Source organism: Rattus norvegicus, chromosome 18 (assembly GCF_021556685.1).
Source record: "Rattus norvegicus strain SHRSP/BbbUtx chromosome 18, alternate assembly SHRSP_T2T, whole genome shotgun sequence".
NCBI lineage: Eukaryota > Metazoa > Chordata > Mammalia > Rodentia > Muridae > Rattus > Rattus norvegicus.
The window spans coordinates 72990001-73000567 of NC_141551.1; the positions used below are offsets into that span (position 1 = coordinate 72990001).

The 10567-nt window shown below is 46.9% G+C and overlaps 2 protein-coding genes across 4 annotated transcripts in view; one reads left to right on the plus strand and one right to left on the minus strand.

The window, feature by feature from the left end:
• Loxhd1 (lipoxygenase homology PLAT domains 1) overlaps nt 1–2064 on the plus strand; it is a 153113-nt gene extending 151049 nt beyond the window's left edge. The window contains 1 exon segment of one of the 3 annotated variants that reach the window (NM_001414400.1): nt 576–2064. In NM_001414400.1, the coding sequence (NP_001401329.1) occupies nt 576–1056 (481 nt within the window). In that variant the 3' untranslated portion in view covers nt 1057–2064. 3 annotated transcript variants of the gene reach the window in all.
• LOC134483058 (uncharacterized protein DDB_G0292186-like) overlaps nt 1–8357 on the minus strand; it is an 11783-nt gene extending 3426 nt beyond the window's left edge. The window contains exon 1 of the mRNA XM_087593628.1: nt 7505–8357. The gene's annotated coding sequence lies outside the window, so the exon portion shown is untranslated. The remainder of the gene's footprint in view (nt 1–7504) is intronic.
• Between the last annotated feature and the right edge of the window lie 2210 nt (nt 8358–10567).

Genomic DNA, 10567 nt, shown 5'->3' on the forward strand with positions numbered 1-10567 from the left:
CTTATTAGCATCGTGCACCCGTGCCCGCCCCAGCGATGGTTCACTGTATATGCTCAGAAAAGGTGGGACCTCGTACATCCCTCTCCCCCTCCATGGAGGAAAGAAAATGGGCTCCATCTTGTGCTGGTCTCTTGTGGTGGGAAACCAGAGCTGATGAGAGTGTAAGCGGGGCTAGAAGACAGCATGGTACAACTGTTAGCAATTAGGAAGAAACCATAGCAATTGTGTATGCCAAACCTAGGAAGCAAGAAGCAGAGGCCAGTTAGCTGGCCCCGGTATTCTCCAAGTAGAAGAGGATGGCGATTTGGACCAGCATGGAGCATACGGGTAGATGCCAGGGGTAGAGGAACAGACAGACCCGTTCTAGGTACATTTGAAAAATAGGACCGACAGGTTTGAGTTATGGGTTTCAAGTGGAGTGTGAAGAATTAGAAAGGAATTAGAAGAAACAAGGAGCGACTGGAAGAATGGGGCATCTGGCCCCGGTATCTCGGACGAAATGAGGACTGGAGGTTATGGGACCATCTGCTCGCTTCTCCAAAGCTTACTCCTGTCCGCTCTTTATCCCCTGTCAGGTACTTCTTTAACTGTGACTGCCTCATCCCCCTCAAGAGGAAGAGGAAGTACTTCAAGGTATTCGAGGTCACTAAAACGACAGAGAGCTTCGCCAGTAAGATCCAGAGCCTGGTGCCAGTCAAGTACGAGGTCATCGTGACGACGGGCTACGAACCAGGGGCGGGCACTGATGCCAACGTCTTCGTGACCATCTTTGGCGCTAACGGGGACACGGGCAAGCGCGAACTGAAACAGAAAATGCGCAACCTCTTCGAGAGGGGCAGTACAGACCGCTTCTTTCTGGAGACATTAGAGCTGGGAGAGCTGCGCAAGGTTCGGCTGGAACATGACAGCAGTGGCTACTACTCGGGCTGGCTGGTGGAGAAGGTGGAGGTCACCAATACTAGTACTGGAGTGGCCACCATCTTCTCCTGCGGCAGGTGGTTAGACAAGTCTCGGGGCGATGGGCTCACCTGGCGAGAGCTCTTCCCATCCGTCTGAGGTGCCCTGACTTCACCTTATACCCTCCACCTTGCATTCAACGTCCATCTCTTCAGCCCTCCCGGGTGGGGACTAGGGCAGTGGACCTGGGGTCTCATATCCGTCAGAGGCTGCTCCTTGCAAGTGACTGTTTGTGAAATCCTGGGCTCTACTGTCTCCCTCTCTCGGACATACAAGAATTATATTCACCACATGTTGCAATCCATGACTGTACGAATTATTTTTTTTTAATTTTCTTTCCTCGTAATAACAGCAGTGCCCAGGTTGGGACTTGCTGCAGGGTGTGGATGAAAAATTGGGGCTTCACTCAGGGGAGACAAGTGGAGAAGGAGAAGTTATCAAGACAGTATATTTTAAGCAAAAACTAATTAACACCCTTTTTCCAAAAAAAGATGGGCTAATTAAATTATTATGAACCACACCCCACAGAGAACGCATCTGAGCATCTATGTGCTAAAACATGTATGTTTCTCCCCCAGTTCCAACAAATCCAGGGTCAAATGCAGAAAAACATCAGGAGGAAGTGTTGGGAGACCTTGACCCCGTGAAAAGTAGACAATTCTTTCTACCACTTTACAGAGATCAAGAGAGTGGAGGCTGTCAGATCCTGACACCTTGCCCCACCTGCCCAAAACTCCATCTATATGTCTGTCTCTCTGCCTATTCTGCTCTCTCCTCTCAGCCCCTCCCCCATCACAAATGAGGAGTCCACACCACTTCTCTGCCACATCCCTCTGACAAGTGCTCAGTGATGGTGTCACTGTGGAATGTGGCATCTACTATCTCTAGGGGAGGAGAGGGCTCATGCTTTCATTCTGATCCTGATGTATTTCATAAATGTTGGCTTGCTGCTCTTGGAATAGAGCAAGCCTGGCTCCACCAGGCATCATGCAGGTTTCTTGCCGTCTTCAACCTGCCCTGCTTGCTTTGCATTCCTTAGAAAACCTGTCAGGATCTAATGAAACCATTACCAAAAACTCTCCACTAACCTATTGATGTGTCTGATGATTTGGGTGTACTTTTATCCACAAGCCCCCTCCTACCTCTCCCACCCACCCATACCCCAGGTTCCTGAAACGTGGACCACCTCTGGCTTGGGAAAGTCAGTTACAGCTCCAAGCCCTGTCTGCTGCTCTCCATCAATGCTTCACAATCTGTCATCCTTCCTGTGCCTTCTCTGGGCTCTCCTCTCTGCTAGACGTCTCCCTGATACCCATCCACCCCTCCATTTCACCAGACCTGGTGTTTCACATTCCAAGTGTCTCAGTTCAAGGTTCAAAGTTCACCACCACAAAATCTTCCTGTTATCCCTCCCTCAAGATAGATCTGGGAAGCCTCATGTTGTGCCCACACCCACGAATGCTATGTTGGAGGGAAGGTGCCTCTCTACTGGACCATGAGTCATCAAGAAGTATCAGGTCTAGATCAACTTTGTAATCCTAGGACTTATCACAAATCCCAGGGTGTAGTGTGTGTACATATTTGGTACTGGAAGAATAGTATAGAAGGAAGAAAGGAAGGAAGGATATGTGAGTGAATAAATATGTGTGCGTGTGCGTGTGTGTGTGTGTGTGTGTGTGTGTGTGTGTGTAAATGGAGGGGAGATAGAGAAGAGGAAAGGAAGGAATGAAAGAAGGATGGATGGATGGATGGATGGATGGATGGATGGATGGATGGATAGATGAGTGAGTGGGTGGATGGAGAGATAAATGGCTGGATAGATTGGTCGATTATGAGTAGATGGATAGGTGGTTAGATGTGCTGTTGAAAGGGTAAATGAATATATGTACATATGAATTAATTTCATATATATGAATTATTTTCACTACTTTCTGCTGAGACTTGTGGATGTCCAATTTCATCACTTCTAGCTATGATTTTTTCAAGAGCAAGCAAGCTGTTCTTGATCCTTCAGCCATTCCAAATGAACCCTTCCTAGCCAGTCTGGGTCGTTTCTCCAAAGGCCTATTGTCTCGTCTTCTTGCAACATATCTCTCCGTTAATTGAATTCCTAAGTTCATTAATATCAGATCACAAATTGGGGTATGCATATTTTGTATCCGCTGATAGTTTCTGTGAACTTTCCTCTTGAGTGTAAGAAAGAAAAGATTGTTCAGGGAAATCCCGTGTTAAAAACTTTATCTCAGGGAACTCCTGTGTATTGCTGGGGTTGGGAAAGGTGAACACCAGAAGCCCTGCTTCAGCCTACAATTATTCATTTATAGATCATCTACACAGATATCTTAGTGACTTTTCTTAGTCACGTTTCTGTCACTGTGCTAAAGCACTGTGACAAAGGCAATCTACAAAAGAAAGTGTTCATTGGGTTTATAGTTTCAGCGAGTGAGTCCGTGACCATCATGATAGGGAGCATGGCAACAGGCAGGAAGGGCTGGCAAGGGAAGAGCTTGCATGTTGAGACAACTACCATAAAGTAGAAAGATAGCTAATTGGGAATGATATGGTGGTTTGAAACCTCGAAGTCCCTTTCTACACACATACACACACACACACACACACACACACACACACACACACACACACACACTAGCACAACTCTCTAACAAGGCCACATCTCCTAATCCTTCTCAAACAGTTCCATTAACTGGGAACCAAGCATTGAAATATATGAGCCTATGGAGACTATTCTCATCCAAACTATCATGCCAAGCAATTCTGGAGAAAGAGTAGTAAGCAATAAAATCTCTTCCATTCTGGTTCTTAAGGTCTACTGATTAAAAAATATAAACTATTGTATGTCAGATAAAAATTGTAGTTAAAAACATAGAGGAAAGATGTAACTGAGGCGTATAGAGCCGCTTTAAGTCAAATGATGGGGAAAGGACATGGAGTAAATCAATCCCTGAAAGAGAGGTGACCAGTCACGTCTGCCTCAGAGGGAAAGCCCCCCCTCCCAGACAAAGGAAACAGCAAGGATGAATTTCAAATGTGGGAAAATGTTAGGGTGGTCACATGACAGGGGCAGCGTAAACTTGGCAGAGCCAAGTGTTTAGCGAGGTCAGCAGTGAAAAGTCCCAGGAGACTTCTCGAGCATCTGCAGCTCTTTGCCGTGTGCTTGGGCAGCAACAGGATGTTAGCGGGGCTTAGGAGGAGACGCTGGCATTGTCTAACCTACACGTGGGCAGTACCAGACGGCTGCATTGTCAGCAGTAAGGAAATCTGATGAGAGGCCACGGCCACCATCTCAGCAAGAGAGGAGACACTTTAACAAGGACAGTAGCGGGAGGTGCAGTTCAGAATGCTCCGGTTGTGCAGAGCCATATGCTTTCCTGAAAGCCAGAGAGAAGTCGTTGAAGGCAGAAAACAAAACAAAACAAACGTTTTACCTGTGCCTCTGAAAGAATGGACTCAGTGTTGGTTTGCTTGTTGGAGATAAAGTCTTGCTCTGTAACCCTGGATGGTCTGAAACTCACAATGTAGCCCAGCGGGACTTTGAACTTGTAGTGATCCTCAGCCCCTCCAGTCCAGAATTACAGGCAGGAGGCACCGCACCCATCTGGATTGCCATTTCCTGACAGAGAGAAGACTATAGGGAAGCAAGGGCCTGAGGCTCGTGGATCTGCTTCATTAAGCGGCCGGGGAAGGGGAGCTTCCATTTCTTAGACATCAGGGTAGAGAGTCAGGCAGTTGAAACCGTGTGCTACATTTAAGGCTGAAAGCATCTTTAATGACATACTCAGATAAAGGAGCTCTTTCTACATCTCCTGCTTCCTCTGAGCATCCCTGGAGAGCCCTGGAACATGGCTTGAAGATGGGGTATGGGTCTGGGTTCAGTTGTGTGTCGTGGTTCTGCAACCGTAAGTGAGTCGTGGACGTTTACTCTGCCTCCACTTCCTTAGCAAATAGAAACGAACCAAACGTCTTAAGTAGCCAGCCTGGCAGGTTTCCCTGAGCGCCTAGGAAGCTCACTACCCCACCCTCCAGAAGCCCGTGGCTACATGCTCTGTCATTGCTTGATCCACTGTGGCCTCTACAGCAACAAGAATCAGAATCAGCCTCACAAGTAGTCAGGTAACACCGGGGCTGAATGATAAAGATGAGCATAGATTTCAGCATCTCCCATGCTACTGCTTCTCTGGTATTCCCAGGTAGCCTCCTGTCCGGTGAGCGCACTTCTTCACTTTCTGTTTTCGTCTCTCCCTAAATTTCTGGGCTCTTGCCCATGACGGCATCTTTGGCAGAAGACTCCCCTGTCCGGGAAGCTGGTTCTTTGTGGTGACTGGTGATGCCCAATTCATCCTGCTCCCATCCCTCCCATCATCCTTCTGGAAAGTTATAGGAGAAAAGTTCCACAGGTGCCTTAACGCTACAGAACTGTGTGGAATGCTGTACTTGCAAGCCCGTGCTGTAAGCCCTGGTGAAGGAACCTTCCAGCCCTGCATGGTTTCTGGATTTTGCTCACATACTAGGTTTTCCTCTAGTCCTCTCACTGACTAGCATCCAAGAGCTAAGTGCTTTGATCCTGTACCTTGGCTCTTTCAAAATTGCCCCTGTTCTCTATCCCCCAAACAGGACTGAGTGGCCTTGTAGGCCACCTAGGCATTACTGTGGCTCTCATCTTTTCTTCTGGTCAGTGGTCCCTAGACCCTTTCAAGATATAGCACAAGCTCCCAAGGAGTAACAGAGTTGACATCAGAGTCTGAGAGGACAGACTGGGGACTCGCAGGATTAATGAAGGTGTACAGCTGAGTGGGGTACACACTCAGTTACTCCCAGCACTTGGGGTGGGGGCAGAGTCAGAGGAGGATAAACCTCCGTGAGTCTGGGGCCTTCCAGAACCACACAGTCTAAAGAGCACAAAACCATGACTCTGGTTTCTGTCATCCTTGAGTCACTGTCGCTGGTCCATGGTGACCCATCAAGTTCTTCAGAGAGCAGATGAATCCTTATCAGAAGTGTGGGGTGCAGCAAACATCAGGAAGGCCCAGCAGGGAGTGCTGTGGGGAAGCCCAGGAGTCTAATTTCTCTGAATCAGCCCACCTGCCTGGAGGTCCTCAGACCTCACCTCCCTGGTGCCCCTTGTCCTGAAGACGCTTCTTCGCGCTGGCTCCTCGATCCCCCCAATTGTTAGTTTCCTTTTCCAATTGGTTTCATCTCGTTCTTCCCCCTCCACCTGGAGTGTGGTAGATGTTCATTGTCTCCTTGGCCAGGAGATTAAGTGTTTCTTATTCTATGACCCTTAGATCAACGCTTTCAGAGCAAATGAGTTTTAATCTTCAAATTTAAAGTTATCTCCAACTTTTACTTCCCACATTCTGGTTATAGATGAGCAATGGATGGATACAGATTGAGCGTCGCCCTAATTAGAACATTTGAAATCCAAATAGTCCAAGATCTGAAACTTTTTGAATGCTGATAGGATACTACAGGTGGAAAAGTCCACAGCCAACTTCACGTGAACGGTCACTGTCAAAACACAGGTGCACTAAAAATATGGCATAAAGTTACCTTTTGGCTGTGCGTGTAAGGTGCATATGAGATGTAAATGAGTATGTTTAAACTTGGGTCCCATCCCTGAGGCATCCCATTACATATACATATTATACATACATAAGATATATACATAGTATATATGTGTAGACATAACACAAAAACTAAAATATTTCTGGCCTCCAGCATTTCACATGAGGGATGCAGACCCACTCATGTACACACACACACACACATACACACACATACACATACACACACATATACTCACACACACATACACTCACACACACTCACACACACATACACATACACACACATATACACATACACTCACACACACACTCACACACACATACACATACACTCACACACACTCACACACACATACACATATATACACATACACTCACACACACTCACACACACATACACATATATACACTCACACACACATACTCACACACACATATACACACACACATGCTCATACACACACATACACACATACATACACACACATACACACACGCATACGCACACACATGCATACACATGCACACATACACATACATACACACATACACACACATACACACACACGCATACACACATACATGCACACACACACACACATGCACACACACTCCCTATGTGTATATAGCATTTTACTTCATGCATTAGTGTGTCATTAGCTAACTCTAGTTCAAGATCTTAATGGTTTGGTAGCATGTTTCCTGTAACTTCAGCACTCAGGAGACCAAAGCAGGAGGATTACTAGTTTGAACTCAGCCTGGACTACATGTGGTAAGACCCTGTGTCAGAAATAAAATGACGAAAATAAGCCAAAACCCTCCTCTTAAAGCCATCGATACAGAAACATAATAAAAACACAGTTTTAATAAAAACAGAAAACACCAGTCTCGGTGCTAATGAGAAACTAGAAACACATCTACCCACACTCCAGGCAAACTTCCCGAAGCCAGAAGGTACTCACTTCTGCTGACAGAAACAGAGTGGACAGACAGCCTTTCACCACAGGATCATTCAGTTGCCAGCAGAAAAGCAGGACCAGAGAGAGTCTCTTCCCATAGGTCAGTGGCTCCTTTCCCTCTCCTCTGGTGCTGAAAGTCTTGATCCATGTCCAGTATGGTGGAGACCTCCATCCACAGTGCAGAGAGCATTGGATACCCAGTCTTGGGTACCCACAGCTCTGTTTTGGATTGTACATAATCAGAGCTGAGAAAATACATCGGGCCTAAGCTGAGTTTACATTTATCAACATCTTGCACGAAAAGAGCTCTTTAGCTCAGGAACTGAGAAAATCAACCGGAAGGCGTCTGCTGAACCTACTTAAGAGGGAGCGCAAGTGTTCTCCAGACTTCGTGCAGCTGTTTATATGTAAATAGATTGTGCTAAGAGCAGAGGGTTTTTTATCTTTTCTTTAAAGTAGACCTCCAGGGATATTTATTTGGAAATACGTTGTTAGGAGTTACTCGAAAGCAATGAGACTATAATTCTCTCCAAATAGTCTTAAAGGCAGGCTTGCCTTTAACTCGCTGAGGAACGATGGAGCTCACCCAGTCACCCTTGCTAAAAAGGAGAGAGAGAGAGAGAGAGAGAGAGAGAGAGAGAGAGAGAGAGAGAGAGAGAGAGAGAGAGAGAGAGGGAGAGAGAGAGAGCTTGCTACCTGTGTGAGCCCTCATTCTCCAGAGGCTTTGGGGAGGAAAAGAGCAGCTGGAAGGGGGGGACTCCATCTTTTGTTTGCTTCACTAAGAGCTCTAGACCGCAGGATGGCCAGAGGAGAGATAACATGCAGGCCTGACTGCCAGTCTCAGAGCGGGACCAACAAAGACCTGGGGACCCGCGGGCAGCAGGGAAAGATGGGGTGAGAAGGGAGCTTTTCCCAGAAGGAACTGTTTCCCTTCCTGTTGGCTATAGAGTTCCGCAAGGGGCGGAGCTACGCGGAAGATAGAAGAAAATCTCTCCCCTGAGACCAGGGCCATGGTGAGGTTGACAATATGTCCGTATGAGAAAACCTAAGGTGGGGAGCCCGTTTTCAGGTGCCTGGCTTGCACTTGCTGGCGCTGAGGCTGGGTACCCCTAACTTTCGCATCCTGCACCTTTGCTTATCTGTCTTTGTCCTGGAGGCCCGGCTTTCTGCCTTGCTCAGAGAAGTTTATTGAGAAGCAAAGCAGGTGGGGAGAGGCACAAAGTCAGGCTCCTCCCTGGGAGGGGGGCGTCTCAAAAGTGTCCCTGGCTTCTTTCTTAGGACAGAGGACAGCAATAGGTGTGGCAGCCAACCGAGGCTGCCTGGCAATAACCGAGTACGACAGAGCCCACCTCTTCCTGTGCTTTCATTCCAGAAAGCACCTCTAGCCTCAGCATGGAGAGAAGGACTCTAGGGACTCCGCTGATAAACTTGTTGAGGGCCCAGGTACCTGCAGGGAAGGGTAGTGGTCAGCCAATAGAAGCCGTCTCTTCCTTCAATATGGAGGAAATAGAAACAGTCAGATGTTAGCATCCAGAAAAAGGAAGAGCTGCCAAATGGTAGGAAATGCTAGAAGGGTTGGAAAAATATAAGAACCCTGAAAAATCCCCTAAAAGAATTTACATAGAAATCTTACTCTCTCTCTCTCTCTCTCTCTCTCTCTCTCTCTCTCTCTCTCTCGAAGATAAAAATCTGCCCTTTCCTTGAGGTCCCTGAAGAGAAAGCAGAATCGAGACCCTTCACAGGAATTTACAAAACAGGGCTGTTCACCTGACACCACACAGAGAGAGCTTACTATCAACTGCACATCAAGGGACCGCACTGTTTGGAGACAGACAGGGTGTACAGCAATAACCTCTGTTCTGTGTTCTTATCATACAGCCCGTCTGTGACAGGAAGTCGGCGCTGTCAGAACATGAGCTACACGACAATGCTCTTCTTTGCAGACACTAATGAAGAGGGCACCTAGACCCTGTCCAGAACCTTCTCAGGCTCCAGATATGCCATGCATGGCCTCTTTTGTTTTAAATTGGTTTCAGAAATATCGGGAAAAAATACTGAGCTTGTGAAATCTGCCTAAGTTTTTACATGATGAAATGCTTTTCAGACATCAACTTGATCCTTCACAGTAAACCTCAGAATATAGGGCACTCACATCTCTGAAGGGAAGAAAAGTCTTACCTTTGTGTCTCATACAATGTCAAAATCACACACACACACACACACACACACACACACACACACACACACACACACACACACCCCACATGCATGCATGCCTAATGAGGTTGTTTTGGGAGAACTTTAGAAGTTCTCAGAAGACTCCTAGCAAAGAAAGTGCTTTGTTTTCTTGGAAGATGATTTTGTAACAAAGCGCTATTAAGTTTCTGTGGCAGAACTGAAGCACCTGAATTAGATCTCCTTGGATCTGAAAGAAGATAACTCTCCAAGGAAACCTTCTGGGCAGATCCTATCTGACTTTCATTCTGAGGCCACGGACACCAGAATACATCACCTGAGCAACAGGCAAAGAGGTGTGGACAAGCCTGCAAAGAGAAAACACACACACACACACACACACACACACACACACACACACACACACACACACACACACACCTCAAGCATTCCTCCCACTTTCAGAACACTGTACCAGAGTCGGGGAACAGAGCAGAAACTGATAAAGGAGATGGGGGTGGGGTGGGCATGGGGGTGGTGGACCTGAACCCTGAGGTTGATTTTCAGAGAAAAGTCTCATCAGGTCTTTGAGACAACTCAAGGTACTAGAACTGTGCAGCTGCAGTTTCCAACAAAAGGACGGAATCCATGCTCGGTTAGGATAAACTGTCAAGTACTTCCCAGGAAGGCAAAGTCCATCAGTTCTGTTGATGTCTGAATACCAAGCTCAAAGCAAAAGATGAAGGTTTTTGGCTGTTGCGGGGAAACAAAGTTGCCACCAGATAATGCACCTGAGAGTGGGAAGGAAAGCAGAACTCTGTGGGCTGAGGAACTAAGAAGGGCTTCTTTCTCCAAGTACATGGGACAACTTGATTCTAAGCATCCGAGAAT